At 41.6% G+C, this 21,582-nt stretch overlaps 1 protein-coding gene across 1 annotated transcript in view; it reads left to right on the forward strand.

Annotated features, from left to right (window-relative positions):
• The window catches only part of Dync1i1 (dynein cytoplasmic 1 intermediate chain 1), a 312,054-nt gene that overhangs the window by 256,569 nt on the left and 33,903 nt on the right, over positions 1-21,582 (forward strand). Inside the window, exon 13 of the mRNA XM_059257353.1 lies at positions 1,527-1,671. Coding sequence (XP_059113336.1) covers positions 1,527-1,671 — 145 coding nt within the window. The remainder of the gene's footprint in view (positions 1-1,526; positions 1,672-21,582) is intronic.

The following is a 21,582-nucleotide window of genomic DNA, read 5'->3' on the forward strand; positions in this document are numbered from 1 at the left end:
TGGTTTTTTCCCATACTTTTTAAGTGAATCACCTTGTAAATGGTGGGTATTTTTATTTTGTGGCTATTGCAAACAGGACCAGAGTATGCATCAATGTTCAAAAGAATGTGCCTCTGACTCACACCACAAATATCTTTACTAAAAGTTTGACTTTGCTTTTGACATTGGTCCATCCATCTGAACTGTAAAGTGCAAATCTTGGTAAAGTCATAGCGTAGCAAGTGCTGGCTCTGTAGTAATGTTAAATGGGTCATTTAGGGCTACGGGAGACAGGTGGGGGATTTCCATTTTTCACCTTACATAAAGTGCAAATCCAAGTCCACAAATCAAACAAGGTCCTCACTTTGCACCCTATAAATCCTTTCAGGATGTCGCTAAGAACAAGTGGAGCCTCACCACCAGTGGCCACTTCAAAGCTCAGCTCCTCCTGTTCATCAGGGCACGTTTTGCTGATCACTGTGGGAAGCACTGTTAGCATTTTTACTAGGCATAATCTCTGAGTGCTTGTAACATGGAAGGTACTTAGTGCTTTGCTCGTGAGTCCAAATCTTACTCAGCACATTGACGTTTATTGGTACTCTGGACCAAAATGTTTTAAAAACTGAATTCATTTTCGCTTTCAGTGACATAATATTGAGATTCTACAATCCCTACATGTTTGTCGTACTTAAAGCCTCATGCATATGGATTTTTTAAATATGACATTGTGGGTATATTTTCTAAGAGTTCCCTAAGTGTGTGACTGCATGTAGACTATGGTGCAATAAAAGATGGCTGAAAATAATCCCAGCTCGGTTAAACAATCCACATGAGAGAAGGACTTGTAAAACGTGCATCCCCATTTCTCAAATACACTCTTTTTAAGGAGCATAGGTTTTCTCTTTTCCTTTGTTATCTAGTTCAACAAATATTTATAGAATATTTACTGCATAATAAACATTACATCAAGAAATGTAAGATAGCTTCCCTTATAGAATTTACAAAATGAATCTCTAATCTCGCTTCCTTTTCCAATGAAATGAAAATATCGTTTTTCTGTATTGTATTGATACCATGTAAATTATTTTGAAGTAACAAAGGTTTTCATCAGTTGTTACGTTTTTTTAGATGTGTCAACTTAATTTAAGACATTTCCTTTGAGGAATAAACAACCATTCCTTCAAAGAATAATTGAATTTTATAGCCAAGAAACTCCTTAGAGGGCACTCAACTAGGGCCTGAGTATCTTGGGAGTTTGTTGCGTCATAAATAAGAAAACTCCTGAGATTCAAGTGCATTTGTTTCACTATAACAGCTTCCCAAAAATAATAAAATCTGTAAGGCCACTGGAAATAGATAAATGTTAAAAATTTTCTTACTAAATTCTTAAGATTTCTTAATCATCGATGTCTTCCTCTCAAAATTGCTGTGAAAATGGTCTCATTCCTGGTCGTGTGGGGTTGTTCTAACACAGATGAACACTGTTTTATTTAATTAACCATTGCTTTGCAAAGGTCACTGACATGCTGCATGTTTTCTCTCTGCAGCAAAGCAGGCATCGGTGAGGTCTTTGAAGGTCACCAAGGGCCAGTGACAGGAATTAACTGCCACATGGCAGTGGGCCCCATCGACTTTTCTCATCTGTTTGTCACATCGTCATTTGACTGGACTGTCAAACTGTGGACCACAAAGGTAAGGATGCCTTGATAGAAACTGTCCGTAATCCACAGGGGAAGAGGACGTTTCCCACCTGGGGGAGCTGCAGACAATAACTGTACCTGGCATTGAGATTCAGAAATCCTTCTGGGGAACACCATCTGTCTAGGAGCTAATTAAGGCCTTAGGGTCTTTTCACAGTCCACACTTACTATAAATATTTAAGTTATAGTTGAAAACAGGCGATTTGTGGGAAAAAAAAGTACAAATGACTCAAATAATGATAAATCCAAGGCCTCTTTTACTAATGTTACTAATGTTAACCCACACAAATCTTGCTATTAATATCTCTGGGATCTGTAACATTTACTTACACACATTCATAGCTATGGGGAAAATGTTTGTGTGGTTTATCTCATTATTTGATTGTTTGGGTTTTTTTGTCTATTTTGGTTTCTTGAGCCTCTGGGGAAACTGGAATATGGCCCTATGTTACTTATGCTTTAAATGCCATTTGTGCTGTGACAGAAAAAAAAAATCAAGCTAGGCCGTGGTGTCCCACACCTTTGATTTCAGTACTCTGAAGGCAGAGGCCTGCAGGTCTCTGAGCTCAGGGCAAGCCTGGTCTACAGAGTGAGTTCCAGGACACCATGGCTACACAGAGAAACTCTGTCTGGGGAAAACAATGATGTTCTTTTAAAAAAAAAAAAAAAAAAAAAAAAAAGAATCAAAGCCCACCAGAAAGAAAGGTAGAGTGGCCTAGAGAATGCAGAGCAGTGGAGAGATGGGAAACAGCACAGAAGGAAGGATGGTGACTACAGAGCCCTAAAGGGATAAAAACCACAGAAACAGGTGATTGGCGATGTGATGGGAAGGACTGTAAGGAGAGACTAGTGAGGTGCCCATCTACCCAAAATGGGAAGCTCTGGGTTCAACAGGGGACCCGCTATCAAAATAGTAAGGCAGAGAATGTTTTTCCAACACCCAGCATCAACCTCTAGCCTTCACACAAGCACACACAAGAGTAAACACACTTGCACGCAGACATGTACACATCCACATAGACAAGTCCCCACACAAAGAACCTAGTGACCTGTGGTAGCTTTCACTGCATGTAGTGAAGCATGTTGGGGAAGGGCTTTATACAAACTGAGCCTAAGGTACCTGGGAGACGCAGTGGAGGGCCTTCAGCAAGCCATCTGCTGTGAAGGACTGAAGGAGGTGGAGAACACATCTACCAGCAGTCAGAATAGCTGTCAATCATAGTCACAGGAGAGGATCTGAAAAGAAACATGGAGACTCAGTGGAGAGTGTCTTGAAGGTAGGCAAGAGATGCGGTGCCAGAGAAGGAGCTGGAAGCGAGTAAGGAAATGGAAGGGAAGTGGGGTTTGTGTGCGTGTTCCTGGGTCTTCAGGGAGATAGTAATGCTAGGATGACAGAAGTTGCCCTTCCTTGTCTGGCAATATCCACAGCCTCATTTCTACGAGAAACTCAAATGAAATTCACATTCAAAAATCTATTTCCAAATATCAGGTAAGAAGAATCTAACATTTTCATATCTGGAAGCAGCCAGCCATTCTTATCCACTGCTTCTGGAAATGTAAAAATGGGACAAAATCATGGGGAGTAGTTTGGAAAGACCTAAAGATACTGCAGACCCTAACAAGCCATTCTCGTAAGGAATCCGTGCCGAAGATACACTAGCCAAGTAAGATAGGATGTCTGCTGAAGAGCAGTCATTGAAACACCAACCAAAGAACAGAAGGCTGAAAAACTCCAGAGGTCTGCATTAATCCACTGTGAGAAGAAAAGCAGAAAAGTAGGAAGACTCCTCCACACTGTTCTGAGTTGATGAGAACGAATATCTAAACTAGAAGAGTTAGGTGGAAAGGTGTGTGAATAGTACTTCATCCTTTCTTCTATTCCTTTATATATTTTTGAAACTTTGAAGAATGACCTACACACATTATCTACTTAACAAAAACAATAACCACACTTCTTTAAATATACTCTGCTTTGTAGATTTGATATTGGAGTCATGAAAGTATTTTCTTAATAAAAAAAAAAGACAGACTAAAAATTTGATTCCTGAGAAATTTTTTTTAAAAAACAATGATATGAATCACTTTAGTGTGCTTCGAAGTGATGGCAAAAAAAAATCCTTATACTGAGAAATGATTTGAAATAGCTTTAATCCCCCAAACTTATATTCATAAAGGAGTATATTTCAAGGAAAAACAATACCAAAAAAAAAAGAGAGAGAGAGAAAGAAGCAGCCTTCAAGCAGTTGTAGTACCAATGTGACTGGTGGGTGCTGGCTTCCACTGTTGTGATTGTTAGGTCTGCATGTAAAACAAAAAACAAAACAAAACAAAACAAAACAAAGCACTGTGTTGCTGTCTTTGAGAATTGAGATGTAATCAGGAGGATTGGTGGGAGCTACAGAGGCATGGGATGAAGCGACAGTTCTCTAGTACTCCTGATTGAGAAGTACCTGTAAGAATTTGGGGTATTATCTTTTAGAATAAAAAAAATGTATTCATAGTTCTATGTTCAAGAAAGATCTAGAACCCATGACCACTCCTATGGCAAAGACCTTTCTCATCTCAAAGAGTGATCCCTATGCGCAAGGTCCTTTAGAAACCAGGCACCCGGCAGGACTTTTCTGATTCTTACTCTGAAGCAGGATGCAAAATAATTTTGTGTTCCCAACTACAGTGTTTTTGTCAAAAGATTAGAGGCCATGCTGAGTAAGATCTTCTGGCCAAAACATTTTAAGAATGTGTAGTGCATTGGAGGAAATAAACCAACATAAAATCTTTATTGGTCACTTTTGGAAAAGAATAGACAAGTAAGCTCATTGTTTTGAAATTTGGTGAGTAGGAAAACGAATAAAACATGTATCCTACCTTTCCAACAAGATTTGTGCTTCAGAGTTACCAAATGGTTGATGACAGTTTTTCTTAATTGATATGTTCCAGACTATACAGAAATATGAAAATTTTGAATTTTATCATTTTACAACTCCCAATGATTGCAGCAATGATTATGGCTGATAATATTGAGAAAATTGGAAAGAATCTGTGATTAGGATAGTAGGTATGCCACTTTTATAGAGAGCTTGCACACAAAGTCAATCCTGAATCTTATCAATCTTCAGCTCTGTGAGATTTGATGGAAAAGGAGACAGACATAGTGAGTTAAATAACACCACAGGTATGTAGCTAGTCCTGCTGGGCTGTTTTGGGAAATTGATAGGACAATGAATTTCATTTCTACAACAAAGCTCAAAAAAAGCAAACAAACAAAAACCAAATGTAAGTGGAAATTGTATACCAAAACAAAACAGAACAAAACCAAATTTGAGACTTTTCAAAAAATCTCAAAATAGGGCTCTTACACAGATCGTAGTTAAAACTGACAGCTTGTTTAAAAGGTTAGAAAGCTGTCAAAAACATATGATTACTACTTAATGGCATTCATTAACTTTTAGATATGATAGTGATATTAAATAATTTACATGACTTTATATTTTAGGGATGCATATCAGAATATTTATATAAAATATATCATTTGTGTCTCAACCTTTTGGTTAAGATCAAATGCAGAACACTTACTGATGCCGGTGGTTCAAAATAAGCCATTTGGCCAAGGGAGAGCTTGTGAATCCAGATAAATGAGATTGGACATGGGTAGGTAATTATTGAAGCTGAGTGATTGACAAGACTCTAGTCCGGTTATCAATATACGTTGGCCATGTTTGAAGTCTTTTCCAACAACATTTAAATAAAATATAAGAGAGACTAACACTGACAAATACTCAGAACTGTAATGTCCCTGCTGTATCTATCAACCCATAAGCCATCAGTGCTCAGGGAAAATACAGTTTCTTTGGTGTATGTTAAAGGTGTACAAATCACAATAGGTCAAGGAGTGGGTGCAAAGTGAGAAGGAACTAGAAAACCAAGGATCTTTCTTTTATTTCTTCTGACTATGTTATTTTAAGAAGGAGTCTCTCGTAGCCCAAGATGGTCTCATAATCGCTATATAACAGGCTAGCCTTGAACTCGTGAGTTTCCTGCCTGAACCTCCCTAGGACTAGGATTACAGACCTGCACCACAATGGTTGGTTCTTGTTATTGTTCTTGCTTTTGTAGATGTTCAAAGGTTAGAAGATGCTTCTTGATGTTACTCTTGTAGACGAGCTGGGAAAGAAAGAAACAAAATCTGTAAATATAAGCTGGAGGAAAGCATGGTCAACATGTCAGCATAGATGGTATCCCCAACAACGGCAGGGCAATGAATTTTAAATTCGAGCAATGACATCTATTCTGTCATAACAGAGGGACAGGAAGTACAGGATGAGACAAGTACAATCCACCAGGTTGAATAACTGGAGAAAGCAAACACCGACAATGGCTGTTTTCTTAACAATGTAGGAGACTCAGTGTGAACAAAACACAAGAGGCTCTGGGCAAGGTGGCAGCCCATTGGTGGTCAGAGAACAGTAATGCCATGTGTCTATCTTCAAAGCAGATTCTCCACATTAGAAGTCAGCAGTACACATTCAGACACAGGCAAGCGAGGGAGAAGGTTCCGGACTGGACCTGGGCCAGAATGTGATGGAAGTAAACTAGAACATAGAACTCAGAGACAGGAGCGAGAAGGCATTTGGTGTTAAAAGTTCATGCAGAGAGGAAATCAAAACAGACAGGGAAAGGAAGGGGAACGAGGGGCTGGAACCCAGGGACAATCAAAGAATGGGTATGAAGGAAGCAACTGAGAAGACCATAGCGAGATCACTGTTGGGAAGCAGGGTGTGCGGATTTAGTATTTCATGAACGCCTGGCTCCAAGTGAGTTTTAAGAAGTCAGTAAGGATGCGGTTTTCCATAACTGAAGTCTAGTGGAGGTGGAATTCATTGGAAAAACAGAGAACATAAACAGAAGGCCAAGGTGCTGTGACGCTATGGCTTTGGAATGGGTCAGAGCCGGGCGGTGGTGGCGCACGCCTTTAATCCCAGCACTAGGGAGGCAGAGCCTGGCGGATCTCTGTGAGTTCGAGGCCAGCCTGGTCTCCAAAGCAAGTTCCAGGAAAGGCGCAAAGCTACACAAGAGAAACCCTGTCTCGAAAAAACAAAAAAAACAAACAAACAAAAAAAAAGAATGGAATGGGTCAGAACTCTTGAGTAGAGCAGGGCGGAAAGGGAGGCCATGTTTACAGTAGCTAAGTCTTCAGTGACGGGGAGAGAGATCACAAAGTCAAAAAATGCTAGAGGCGGGTGGCTGCCTTAACAGAAGCAGGACGTTCCCCGGAGCTGAGAAGCAGTGAGGCAGTCCCAGAGAGCAAGGAGAAAGCCTTCCCACTCCGTGTCTGGGAGGAGCACACACAGTAACAAACAGCTGCTATTTGATACAGTCAGCTTCTTAGCTAAGACAGGAAGGAAAGTCTTACGTCAGTCTAGGACTCCACTGAGGCAGGCACTAGAGAGCTACCAACTGGAAGGCTGAAGACACAGGGAAAAGCATTAACTAAAAAATGAGAGGCCTAGCAGTGACAGGGATGCTGAGCACATTGGAAGCTTCTGGAAAGACGGGAACTGTGAGTAACTGATTTAGAGGAGATACATACCAATAGAAATCTCTACCAAAAAATCCTGTACAAATGTACAAAGAGGGGAGGGGGTGGGTGGGGCTTAAGCCCAGACCTGGCGTTCCAGCAGAACGAGGACAGCTTGAAGGGAGCTGAGATTAAAACACATTACACATCCATCCCCAGCCCCATCCCTGACCACACCAAGTTCCATCATTAAACCGCTGTCAGGGAAGACTTCGCTGTGAAGCAGAAACTTTGTTGGAGTGGTTTTCCTCATAAACAGAGGGCCAGGCTGCATTCCAGGCAGCTAAGTCAACACACGCATAGGCAGACATTTTTATCCAGAGGCTAGAAAGTAAGGTCCAGAGAGGACGTAGACAAGGGAGGGGGAGTCTGGAAAGTAGCTGTACTTGGTGTTCGTTTTTATTTTATTAGGTGATGCCTAGTCATGGGGATAATTAATTGAAATTTCATTTTAAGGAACTTTTGTGATACAAGAAAGGTGAATTTGCATGGGCAGCCCACATCAACATTTCTTGAGCTGATACTGCATTGTGCTAAATGTTTTAAATGTTTTAAATGGACATTTAAAGTCCATTAAATCTTCACCATGAATTTCTGAGTTGATAGTATCCCATTTTATAGACCAGGTATGAAAGGCTAAATGACTTGGCTGGTATATTTGTCAAATAATTGGGGACACTAAGTCTAAACTCAGTTTTGTGTGACATGAAAACCTAGTGGGGACAGTTGGACCATCGAAAAATACAGTCATTACACTGTTTTAGAAACTTGAATATGTTAGGGTCTAAAGAAAAGAGACAATAAAAAATGTGGATTAACAGTGGGTGGTTGAGCTGGGCGGTGGTGGTGCATGCCTTTAGTGCCAACCTGGTCTACAGAGTGAGTTCCAGGACAGCCAAGGCTACACAAAGAAATGAAACAAAGAGTGTGTGGTTGAAGCATGGAGAAATGTGATGCTAGGTGGAGGGTGGTGGAAAGGATGTATATGAGATTGACAAGTTGTTACAGTAGGTCTAGCTAACTGGCTGTGCAGAGTAGAGAGTACGGGAAGGAACTGAGGTGTCTGCTAGCTGCGATGAGAACTGAGATATTGGAAGGAAAGAAAGGATGTTTATTCCAGACTTTTAGAGATGTAAGGCCAGTCCCTTCTTCTGGAGGATGCCCAAACTGAGCAGACTTGAGTACCAGCTGAGGCTAAACACAGAAGCTAACATAAACTTTACAAGATGGTAAGAACAGAGTTCCACCTGGTGCTACAATTTCTGATATTATTAATATACGGGAGGGTATACTGTGAATGAGTTTGGTACCCCAAATGATTCTCATCTTCTGAGGTGGTCTTGAAAGAACTGCATCTTTGAATCAATTACTTACCTCATCACTGTGACAAAATACAGAGCAGGAACAACTGAAGGGAAGGGAGGTTTAATTTTGCTTACAGTTTCAAAGGTCATCCTTCTGAACGGGGAGGGGCCTGTCCATCTCATGCTAGCAAGGAAGCAAGGGAAGGAATATAGGGTGGGCCGGTGCGAAGTGAACACACCCAACACCTGCCCAGCGACCTACTTTCTCCAGCCAGACCCCACCTCTGCCTTTCACCTCTTCACCAGAATTCTATCAGTCCTTCAAAGGGGTAACCCTTCCCTTGAGTCAGAGCACTGGTGATCTAGTTGTCTCAAGAAACTTCCTTCTTTAATATGGCCAGGGATATGCTTTAATGATCTTCTGGGTGTTTCTCAGGTCAATCAAATCAACAGTTGAGACTAACCCTCACACTTCTCTCTCAAACCAGAAAAGGTAGGAAATGTTTTACAAAGTAACAGTATCTCTAAATTTTATTTATTAAAATTTCCCAAAACTATAACTGCAAATCATCCTGATAAAAATAGCTAAATGGGGAAAAAGTTAATCTTATTTTGAAATTGCTAATAACATAGTTATCAAGCTAGCCGTAGTGCACACCTGCAACTCCAGCCTTGGAGAGGCAGAAGGAGGGGGGAGGAGGAGGGGGGGAGGAGGAGGAGGAGGAGGAGGAGGAGGAGGAGGAGGAGGAGGAGGAGGAGGAGAGCAAGCTTGACGTGAACTTAAGCTACATAGAGGCCCTGCCTCAAACAAGAAATAAAACAAAATAAAGTCCAAAAGAAGAATGTGTGATTAAGGCTTTGGTTTGTTTTTATTTTTGTTTTTTCTCTTACTGGCAATGAGTTTTTAGAGAGATTTACAAAAGAGAAAGAAACGAAAGGGAAAACACCCAAATGCACCCTGAGATGTATTTGAGGGTGTCTGACGGTAAAGGCAATACAATTAATGGCATCCTTTTGTTTTATTTGATTTATATTTATTATTTATTTACTCTTCTGAAAGGACTAGGGATTGACCTAGGACTTCACACACGCTAGACAAGCCTTCTACCTCTAATCTCTATGCTCAATCTCATTTTTATTTGTAAGCACCGTGATATGACCATTTTTTATAATTTGTTCACTACCTGAACTATCAGCACATCTTGCTTCAACTCTTTGCTAGTTATTATAATGAAAGAGTGGAGGAGATAAGTGGAATGACCTTCACCCCAGGAGACAAAGAATTAAAATGTAAATAGATGTAGAAATACTATTGTTATGGTTAGTCAGATTACTGACAGAATACAGGAGATCTCAATGAGGGGTAGAGCAGTCAGCTGTGTACTGACTAGAGTTTGGAGAGCCCAAACAGTGCATGCTCTCTACCTGTGGGGACCACCATGGGGCATCATCCTGCGTCCCATCAGCCTCTCCTGGTCCTGTTTCTATATTGACCCGACTTCCCTTCCCTCCTATTTACTGAAACAAAGCAAAGCATAAATGTGCGTCCTCCACCTTGCTTACCTTTTCTGTCCTGCCCATCTCCTGCCTTCTCCCACCAATGTGCAGCATCAGTCTTTATAATCGCCCTCTGCCCCCAGGACCACCCTGGACCTCCTCCCACCAATGTGCAGCATCAGTCTTTATAATCGCCCTCTGCCCCTAGGACCGCCCTGGACCTCCTCCCACCAATGTGCAGCACCAGTCTTTATAATCGCCCTCTGCCCCCAGGACCGCCCTGGACCTCCTTCCACCAATGTGCAGCATCAGTCTTTATAATCGCCCTCTGCCCCCAGGACCGCCCTGGACCTTCTCCCACCAAAGTGCAGCATCAGTCTTTATAATCGCCCTCTGCCCCAGGACCGCCCTGGACCTCCTCCCACCAATGTGCAGCATCAGTCTTTATAATCGCCCTCTGCCCCCAGGACCGCCCTGGACCTCCTCCCACCAATGTGCAGCACCAGTCTTTATAATCGCCCTCTGCCCCCAGGACCGCCCTGGACCTCCTCCGTCAAGTCGCCCTGACCCTCTCATCTGGTCCAGGGCTCGTTTTGCCAATTTCATTTCCTTTGATGACTTTGTTGTTTTAAGGTTGGCTTGTCCTTCCCAGCAGCCTTTCAGGGAGCATCAGAGAGTGGGGCTGCACCTGGAGTAAAGTCCTGCATCTTTAACTCTGTGCTCGATGACCCTTTAAAAGTGAGAAAATACATTACCTGAATAAATTCTGTTGAGTACCAACCCTTACCTTTTACTGTATCTTAGCATATTAAATTCCCCATCCATCAAAAAAAGCCTAGAGTCGATTCGCAGAAATAAAGTATGCACTCTTGGCTGGATTAAAACATTCATTATTCCACTCCGCTTCTCTGTTTGCTGAGGTTTGGGCTAATTTTTTTTCCCTGTGCTGCTGTTTAGCTTAGTGGCTAGACAAGTTATGAGTCTTTGGACTTTTTATCATTTCATCCAGTTTGGAAAGTTTCAGTGGATTCCAATTAAACATTAGGTTAATATTTATTTTGGTCTTGGTACAGCTTCTTAAGGATTTAGCTTCCTGATACTGTTCATGTATTTGCCAGGTCGGTTCCTTTCCTTGGACTTCCAAGAGCTTATGTTTCTTCTGCTTATATTGACACTATCTGCTAAATTCCTTCTGCTTAGACTTTTGAGCTCTGAAACTTCACTAGCTTATACTGACTGTTCTAGTATATGGCCTGACTTAACTCCCATATTGGTATTTGATGGCGGTGTTGGACACAAGCCTGGAGTTCCCATGATGCAATGGGATTGGTGGAAATCTCTGACTCTCTCTGGGTGTATCTTGACATTGTATAATCTGTTCTGGGAGTTAAAATGCATTTCTGGCTGCTAATCTTTTAACAAAGCAGTGACTCTGAGGGTGAAATGTTCTACGTGACTGACAGATGATAACTTTACACAAATAATTCAGTTTCTAAGCAGTTACTGTGAAAATTAGTAAGGCCTACCTGATTTGTGTAGCCTCTGCTAGGGCTGAAATATAAAGTGACTCTCTTAACTGATTGCCTTCCCTCTTAATTACTAGAAAAGAATAATAATTTGAAATTATTTCAAATAAAAGATTGTAAAGAGCTTTTCCTTTAAAATTTCTTTTCAGATGAATTAATTAAAAATGATTATGATGGGTAAATATACCACAATGATAAAAAATACTTTGGTCCACTGAATCCCAGTGGCTGTGTAACTACAATGCCCTCCCCCCTCCCTGGGAGACTGTGAGTCCTTGAAGAGAGATCTGTATCTTTTTTTCTCTACTTATATTCCCAGTGCCTGGTATAGCACTCAGTAAATCATTGGGCTAACATTTGTACAAATAAACTGTGGTTCTCTATAAGACGTGTGTTAAAGATATCCTGTTAAAATTTTTTATTAACAATGCTATGAAGCGATAAAATTCATAACTATAATTTACATGTATTATAATTATAAAACTGACATTAGGCTTTAAGAATCTGATTAGGAAATATTTATGTATAATAATATGAAGGTGAAAAAATCCCTGGGCAAGCACTCAGGAATAGAGTGACATCCTCTGGTATGCCTTACCAGGACAATGAGCAGAACTGCAATTCCCAGTTGAAACGACCTAAAGCTCTGAGGCACCATAATGTGTGTCCTCGGCTATGCGCTCCCTCGAGAACACTCATCCATCCAGTGATGGAGGTAGGTAGCTCCCAGTGTCTCTGCATCCGGGATACTTGCTCCTGGACAATCACTCCCTGGAATATTATAGTGCTCTTACACACAGGAGTGCTCTTTCTAAAGATTATTCTGAAAGTCTATCTCTGATACACTGTTACTCCTTGAGAAGAATGGGACCATGTACCTGTCTAAACTATAGTTTATAAGGGATGTAGCCAATTCACAGGAAGAAGGAATGGAAGCAGGAGGTCCTGAAGGGGTGTCTCAAAGCCTGTGATGTCCAAGCTAAAGTTAGAAGTAGGTAAGGGGGATGAGGGAGGAAGGGAGCTCAAGCAGGATGAAGAGAGCATGTGAATGCACAGAAGTCTGGGGGTAGTGGGCTTGCTAGCTGTGAATCTGCAGTGATTATCTTAGTGCTGCAGTCTCTTTGCCCATTGCTATTTCATTGGCGTGTGAAGATTAAACAAGCTAGTAAAGGGGAAGCCTTTGGACCATGGAAAGCATTGAAAGAGGTAGCAACAGTTATTACCATCACCATTACTAAGTACAGTCATTGCTCTTAGTGTGGTTTGGATGTTACAGTTCAATCTTAAATGTCCTCTAAAATCCATGTATTAAAGATCTGGTCCCAAGATGACACCATGGGGTGGCAGGGCCAAGATGGAGGCCCTTGGCCATCAGAGATATCTCCCTAAGGGGAACAATGGGACTCTAGTCATTCCTTTACTTTATGCTTCTTATCAAAGGCCACTGGATTTCTTCCTGCTTATATCCATGCATGATGGGTATCCCATTCACCCACTCATAGGCCCAAAACAATGGGGCGAACCAATTATGAACTAGAAACCTCAAAACTGTGAATCAAAATAAAACTGTGATGTCATCTGATGGAATGTACACAAAACTGTGATGTCATCTGATAGAATGTACACAAAACTGTGATGTCATCTGATAGAATGCACATCTCCTGCTGAAGATGGCAAGGATGACAGCTTATGGTAGAATGGGACTGAACTGTCCTTGGCTTTTGGTAGTGTGACAGTGGATACTCAGGATATCTCTCTAAATCCTTCTAGAGACTTCCTCTCTAAGTTACCATATATAAATTTCCTGATGAAAGTGGGTTATCATCAACAGCAAAGTGACATTCAACTGAATGTTTACATGACTGGCACTGTACCAGTGGTGTCACACAATTTTATAAATACAATACCTGTAACCTTATCTTTTTTGTTTATTTTTGAGATTGTCATTTTAGTTATGTTTCTCCATTCCCTTTCCTCCCTCTAAACCCTCCTGTATACCTTTCCCCACTCTCCTTCAAATTCATGGTCTCTTTCTTCATCAATGGTTATTGCATGCATAAATATACATATATAGTATATACATAAATATATACATATAGCATATACGTACATAAATATACATATATGTGGTACATACATATATAGTATGTATGTGTGTATTCCTAAATATAGCCTGTTGAATCCATCTAATGTTACTTGTATGTATGTTCTGAAGGCTGACTGTTAAGCACTGGACAACCGATTAGTGTGCTCTTCCCTGGGGAGGACCACCTCTCCTGCTCCTAGTCTTGCTCAGGTACCTATAGTTCCTGGTGAAGGGTTAAGGCCTCAGGGATTTTTTCCTACCCAATTTGACATGTCCATTGGTGGCCATTGGCTCAGCTCATGTTTGGACAGTCATGATGGTGACACTTTATGGGTGTAGCTTCTGATGTTGCTAGGAGACACAATCTCACAGCAAACTCCCTGTGCATCTGGCAATTAAAATCTTTCTGCCTCCTCTTCTGCAGTGTTCTCTGAGCCTTGGTGTGGGAGTGTTTTGGAGATATGCTCATTGGGACTGAGCTCCACAACTCCACATATTGACTGGTTGCATCTTCATATGGTGGTTTCTGTGTGTGATCTCATCTCATGGCTGATTGCCTGAGGCCTTGTCTCATCTGGTTTCTCTATTGGCTTTCTGCTTACTTGCTTCATGTTGTATCTGCAACTGAATGTTTATATTGGCTTGGAATTTCTTTCTAGCTTTAGACCAGAGTGAAGATTTCTTTCCTTGTCCTTCCGGGTTCCAGAAAACTGCTATAGCTCATCCTTCCTATTATCACTCAAAAACTGCACCTCTGCTTTCCCCACAAATCCTGATATTTCAAAGGGAATTTAAATGTAACAAGGCAGGAAGAAAAGGTAATGTTCATTTGATTTAGGTCTACAAGAAGTACAAATAAGGATTTTTATTCTTAGTAATCCCAACATTCAATTCTATTGACAGAAGCTACATATTTAACTTTTTTGATTACTTAGTGCACAATTATACATTCTTTTTTTTTTCAAAACAGGATATTGCTTTGTTTGACTCCATCCTGTACTCAATTCATTTTAATTTGCCCTTAGCATGCGTAATATTAAATAAGTACAATTTGCTCATTAGGAGAAATTACGACTTTATCAACTTCACACAATACATATTGGAAAATTATCTCATTCTTATAGGGCTTTGTAAAGAATAAATGGGAGTTTTGTAGTGGAAAAATAAATATAATTAATCTGTAAAAGCTCTCCTTTTTCTTCCAAAGTGGAGTAACCAGCCTTCCCATAAATCCAGGGCAACCAAACCTCTGTGTTTACTACTGGAAGCTCACCAGCTCTGTGGAAGTTTCTGGAAAGGAATGTTGTGGACTTGGCAGCAGATGGAAATGGCTTTCTCTCCTTGTCCCCTGGTTCACTGGCTTGAACTAAGCCCGAGCCCAAAGCAGGACAGTGTCTATGTGAAGTCATCAGTGTCCTTCTCACTTAGGACCTTCCAGAATGATTAAAAACTTGACTTTTTTTTTTAAGAAATGTGCTGTTTTATTACAAAGTCTCACAAAATGAAAATATCTCAGAAAGAAAGCTATGCTAGCAACCTTAACCTGCAGAGTTGGGGGAAGACAGGGCAATGGGAGGGTTTTCCTGCTTGCCTGAGACCAATGGGAAGGTATAAACAGATCCAGTCTAAAATGGCTGACATTAACTAAACCTGAAAATAAGGGGTCCCAGAAGGCCCAGTCACCCCTCCAGAAAGCTTAATAAGGACATCTTAGCAGAGCTCCTAAGCAGGCACTTGGCAGTTCGGGATTTGTCTTCCAGTCATTTTCTTTCCACTCTGACCTACTGAGTTCGAAACTCAGACCTGGGACAAGATGGACAAGGCAGCTTTGGGAAGAGTTCCCCCAGCACCACTGCCCTGGGCACTGGTCTCTGGTTCCTATCTAGTCCCTGGGGACATTACATTCAATATAATTTATAATAATACACCAAGGAAGGGAAAATATAAAATCTAAGAGGCTGGGGAGAAGTGAGGGACTGGGAGAGGCCAGAGCGGCACATCTTGCCCAGACCAACTTGACCTATTCCTGATCTCTTGGCTTCTAGCTTCTCCTCCTCAGCTTTCTCCTCATCTGTGACTTCTTTTTTTTTTTTTTTTCTCTTCTGTATCGTTCTTCTTTTCATCCTGTTTTGACTCTTTTGGCTTTTTGTTTAATTAGAAGAGTTCTTGTGACCGTAGTCTCCCTCAGAACTCCCTTGTACCTCTTTGCCAGGCCCAGCTGCAGGGTGCATTGGTTGACCAATCCTTGAGAGTTATTCTGGAGACACTTGGCCTCCACCCACATGTGAACTTAATGTGTACCTGATTAATTTGATTCCCCAGCCTCCCTCTCCCTGTCCTGCTTTAACAGAGGTCAGTAAATAACTGGTCTTTGTTGTTACTTTACTGTTGGATCCATTATCTTAATGCTGTGGACCACCAACATGAACCGGAGTGCGTACCTGTGTGTGTGTTTTCATTTCTTCTCTTCATTGTGTTTTATGCTAATCTCGATTGGTTATAGATTAGAATGGCCATGCTTCCCTCTAAGAATGTTCCTTTAACCCCAAATCCCCAAAGTCGATTGCATTGATAAAATAGCATTATCTTTACTGAGTTTGTGGCAAAATCAAGTGTCTGGAAGAGGGTCTCCACTCATTCTCTCTTTTTTTTTTTTTTTTTTTTTTTTTGGTTTTTCAAGACAGGGTTTCTCTGTGTAATAGCTCTGGCTGTCCCGGAACTTGCTTTGTAGACCAGACTGTCCTCAAACTCACAGATTCACCTGTTTCTACCTCTTGAGCTGGGATTACAAGTGTGTGCCATCACCACCCAGCTTCCACACTCATATTCTTATGTCATCATTTCAGAACATGCCTTACCCTACAACATGCACACAACAGTGTGTGTGTGTGTGTGTGTGTGTGTGTGTGTGTGTGTGTGTGTGTGTACTCTTCACAGGAGCCTTCTTAAGGCAAGGGAAGGAACTCCATGATAGTTTTGTAAAAACAGCATAAAAGTTAAGCAAAACAAGCAAATATATTTCTCAGAGAGCTCTCTATTCTTCAAGAATGATAGAACTACATGAAATACAGAGACCCTCAGGCTGACCAGAATGGGAGATTTTTTTACTTGAGGGTAAGAGAGAACAGCAATCTGTGGACCATTACCCTGGAAATTGACTAATCCCTGCTTTACTAGCTTCCATAACCATTTTAGAGAGACCTAACTCTTTTTTTTTTTTTTTGATTCTCCACACTTTAGGTAAGAGTCTAGCCACTAGTCTCAGAAATTCCAATGATGATCATTGCAATTTGCACTTTAGTAATAATGTCAAATAAATTTTATCGATCAGCCAACATCAAGATTATCTGAATAACACAATTAAACAGCTTGTATTGGATCAAGATAGAAAATAAAAAGAGAGCGGAGGCTGAGTTTTAAGAAATCGTGATTAGAGATAGAAATGTGACATGGCTTTAGAAGCTGTGAAGGAGCTGCGTGTGGAGACGTATGCAATGCCAGTGCTGCTTGCAATCCTCATTCAGTAAATAAAGCCTGTCTTCTTAGAAGCATTTGGGATGACGTTATAAAACCAAAGTCCATAGAGCAATATGGCGGGGCAGTGCTGCTCTTCCAGACGACCCGAGTTCAGTTCCAGCACCAGTGTGGGATGGCTCATGAGCACCTGTACCTCCAGCTCTAGGGGGGATCTGATGCCCTCTTCTGATCTCTGTGATCACCCACACTCACATGGCGGCGGGGGTGGGGGAGAGAACTTAAAAAAACAAATCAACCAACCAGAACATCTGGTTAAGATCTAAGAATTAGGCTTAGAGCACTTTGAAGTTCTCCACTCCAAATCCTCATTTATTTTCAGAAAACAAAACTGACTCCTGGAGAAGAATGAAAAGGTTATTTACCCCATAGTGCTTGCCCCATGTTCCCACCTCATATTCATTGTAATTGGGTTCAAAATCAGTGTACTAAGGGGGAGCTGGTATTTGAACTGTCCACCTACTACTATTTACGATTTAGTAGTGGACTCAGATTTGAGCCATGGTCGGTAATTTTAAGCAACACTCATTAGCACTCAATATAATGCCAATGACTTTTATTGAACTGTGAACTGCTTCTCTCTTTTCTGCTGAGCTCTGAGTTTCTTGAGGACACTGGCCATCTCTTGTATCTCATCTATCTTCCCTACAACTTTCAGGGGAGTTGTGATTTCTTTGTGATATATGTTGACTGTTATATTGACTGATTCCAAATTAATAATAGGATAATCTAAGAGGTTTTATAGTTACCGCAAATTTATTTCAACTTGCATTCAGACACCCTAAATACTGAACACAGCTAGCACTCCAGTGGGCCTGCAGAATTACCTCTGTCTAGCCTATGTATTTCATCTCTACTTCATTTTGCACCTATCACCTTCCCCTGTTCCACTGATTTTTCCTTCTGCTCAACCATTCATGCACATGGTTTTCACTTATGCTCATGACGTTTATGAACTAACTTATTTATCTACAATATTAGCATCATGAAACTTGCAAAAGTAACAATGAAAATGAAATTAAGATTCTACTGCAAAATAAACACATATATTCCTTTTCCTGTCTACTCAAAAGAGAATTAGATTTGGTCAGTTATCCACTCATGAAATCAGCACTCAAGGAGAACTTAATGTCTTTGTAGTGTACTACCGGGTGCTGTGACAGAGGCAGAAATGAACCCCAGTCCCTGGCATCACCAGATTCACTGTATATATCTTCTTACTCAACCTTAAATACAGCATCCCTAAAACACAGTATTGCTTAAACACAGTATCCCTGCATAGCTCTGGCCAGCCTGGAACTCACTGTGTAGACCAGGCTGACCTCAAAAATCACAGAGATCTGCCTGCCTCTGCCTCTGAGGGCTGGGATTAGAGACATCTGTTAGCCTCTGAGGCTGTAAATTCTTTCAGGAACAAAAGTTCCTGTTGGTATCTCAGATTGCCTCATTTTCATTATACTGCAATTCAAATGCACATGGAGCAGAACAAAGTACTTACATGTTCAAGACACAGCTATTTACTAAAAGCATGTATGTGCTGGAGTGCCATGTAACAAAGGCATGAAAACACCCAGTGACTACAGCGCTAATTCTGATGGGGAGTGGAAATAATCCATTCATGTTCTTCACCACCATTATAGGTGGTAAAGTTGTCTTAAAAATTACAGTGGTGGTACAGGGTCACTGCTCTAGAGGGCATACAGGGCTAGGATTTTGCAAACCTGGGCCACAACGTTTTCATCAAGCAATCCATATGTGATCTCATTTTGCATGTGTTTCCGTTGAAAGGTTTATTCCAAATTATGATCAATTTAAGATAGAATGTTGGTTCGTTTTAACATTGGCCCCAGTCCACAGTACCCACATGAAGAAATCTCTTCAAAACATATATGTCCTAAGAGGGTGCATCACGGCCTACTGCAGTGTAGAACACCAGATGGCACTTAGCCCTAGTCCTTTGACCTTTCTGAACAGCAAAAGTCATCAACAAAAAACACAGGGATGTCATAAGCATGGCACCCAATAGACACAAAGAGAATTGTAATTACGTGTTGCGAACTGAAGCAGAGTAGTTTTCCATGTAGGCATGGAAAACTGAGTACTTGGTAATGAAGTAAGACTATAGTTAAATATTACTATCTAAGAGAGACTCCCAGAGAGTGCTAAGACAGTCTCTAAAAACACTACATCAGCAGGGCGGCGGTGGTACACGCCTTTAATCCCAGCACTCAGAAGGCAGAGGCAGGTGGATCTCTGTGAGTTCGAGGCCAGCCTGGTCTACAGAGCGAGATCCAGGACAGGCACCAAAGCTACACAGAGAAACCCTGTCTCGGGGAAAAAAAAAAAAAAAAAAAAAAAAAAAAATGGCTGGTGACATGATTCAGTGGGTAATGGAGCTTAGCGCTAAGCCTAACAAACCTGTGTTGACTTATTGGAACCCATAAAATGGGAGAAGAGAACAAACCAAGTCCTGCGAGTTATTCTGATCTCCACACATGCAGCACACATACACATGCACACGCGCATACATACATACATGCATACACATATACACATACAATACATGCATGCATGCATGCACATATACATAATACATATATACATACATACATGTGAAAAGAAACTAGACGCTGAGGAAGAGAATTTCTCAAGAGTTCTGCAAGTGTTTGAGATCAGGTTATGGAGTTTGTGGACTCCATGGAGGTGGCAGAACTGGACAGTGAGCAGGGGAGGGAGTCATAGGCCCTCCAAGAGTAGAACAAAGCTGCAGTGCTCACGCAGACCACAGTAGAGGAAGCTGTAAGCAAGCCCACTTGCTGAAGCACACTGTAGTGGTGACAGATGGAGAGGAATCCCTCAAAAGGCTTGGCCCAGCTGTTTCCCCAGTGAGATCGATGGCCGAGTTTGTACCCCGGCCTGTCTCGCCGCTGCACTGGCCATGGGATCTATGTCATGACACTTTCTCAATGTAGCTATTTGTACTGAGCCTGTCACTAGCTTGGCAGGAGGTAAAAATTACTTGACAGTCTCTCCTGGCTCTCTCCCAGAATCAGCGTGAGAGCGAGTGGGCGTGCAGAGTGAGTAGGTGGGTGCAGGGCACAGGGAGTCCTTAAGACCTGCATCCCTCAGAGAGGGAGAGTGACAGGCACAGGGAGGCTTCCACAGATCTGGGGACACGGGTGCAAAGCAAGCATGCCCCCACAGCACAATCCTAGGCCCACCATCCTCTCTACCTTTAGTGGACCACTCTCAACGTGCCTCACCTGCGTGCAAATAGACTTGCCTCTCAAATTCACTCAGTCCTCCCCATCCCCCATTTTCAACCCTCACATTGGAATTTAAAATCTCAGCTAACCACTCGTATCCTACCCAGAAAGCCCTGCTGCCCTCTGATTCTGTTGGTTTCCCATTAAAGTGCAGATGTGGAGCACTCACCGTGTGCAGGGCATTCATTTCAACCCGCTTGACTTCTTCAAGCAGGGTGATAACATTTGGGATTTCATTTTTGTTTGTCCTACAAGAGTCTTGAGTTTAGGCCAAAAAAGCCCAGGCCCAAGATGAATGTGCTTTAGACCTCACTTTCTGTCAGGAGGCCAAGTGGACTTGGGAGAGAGGGTGGAGCTGTGTGTGGAGGCCCTTTGCCTCTGGAGCCAGGGCTCTGGCCCACAGCCAGCCGCGTGGAGAGAAGATTACGGTGTTTTCTAGGTAATTTTAAAGAGTACAAGCCCAAAGCAAAGTCAGGTGGTTTCAAATCTGCATTGAATTTTTCATGTTCAGGATTTGTCATGAGCCGGGTTTTCGACAGAGCTATATTTTAAATGATGAAGGGGGTTGGAGTCTTCTGGAGACAGGCATGTTTTGGTTGTTTGCTAATGACCTCTGGTTTTGCTTATGCGGAGTCTTGTTAACAAATTGAAATGTAGCAAAATAAAACATTCTCTTTCTTTTCCTGCTTTCTTTCTTCAGTTTTTTTCCCTTCTTTCTCTTCCTTTTTAAACAATAGGAACCGTTGCAACACACTGTCAAAACTGAGCTACAGATATTGGTTATTGTAGCATCATTAATACTGTGCAAAGATAAATTAGTCACTTTGGCAATCAAACACATTCTTCAGATCCCCTGTCTGTGCGTTAAACAGAGCCTGCTCCTTGTGTTTGATAGATCCTATTGTTAAGAGAACTGCAGAAATGTATTCAAAAATTCTTTGAAATTTTTCCAACTTTGAGAACGTATTCAGCAGTAATTAGCCTTCAAGGCGGTTGCGAAGGGGAGCTTGGCAGGGGGCTGCTCTTGAGTCTAACTGTGAACCCCAGGCCCCGCATGAGAGGGTGTCAGCTTTAGGACCCATGCCAGCTCTGCTGAACCTGCCCTGCATGCTTAC

This window comes from Peromyscus eremicus, chromosome 3 (genome assembly GCF_949786415.1).
Source record: "Peromyscus eremicus chromosome 3, PerEre_H2_v1, whole genome shotgun sequence".
NCBI lineage: Eukaryota > Metazoa > Chordata > Mammalia > Rodentia > Cricetidae > Peromyscus > Peromyscus eremicus.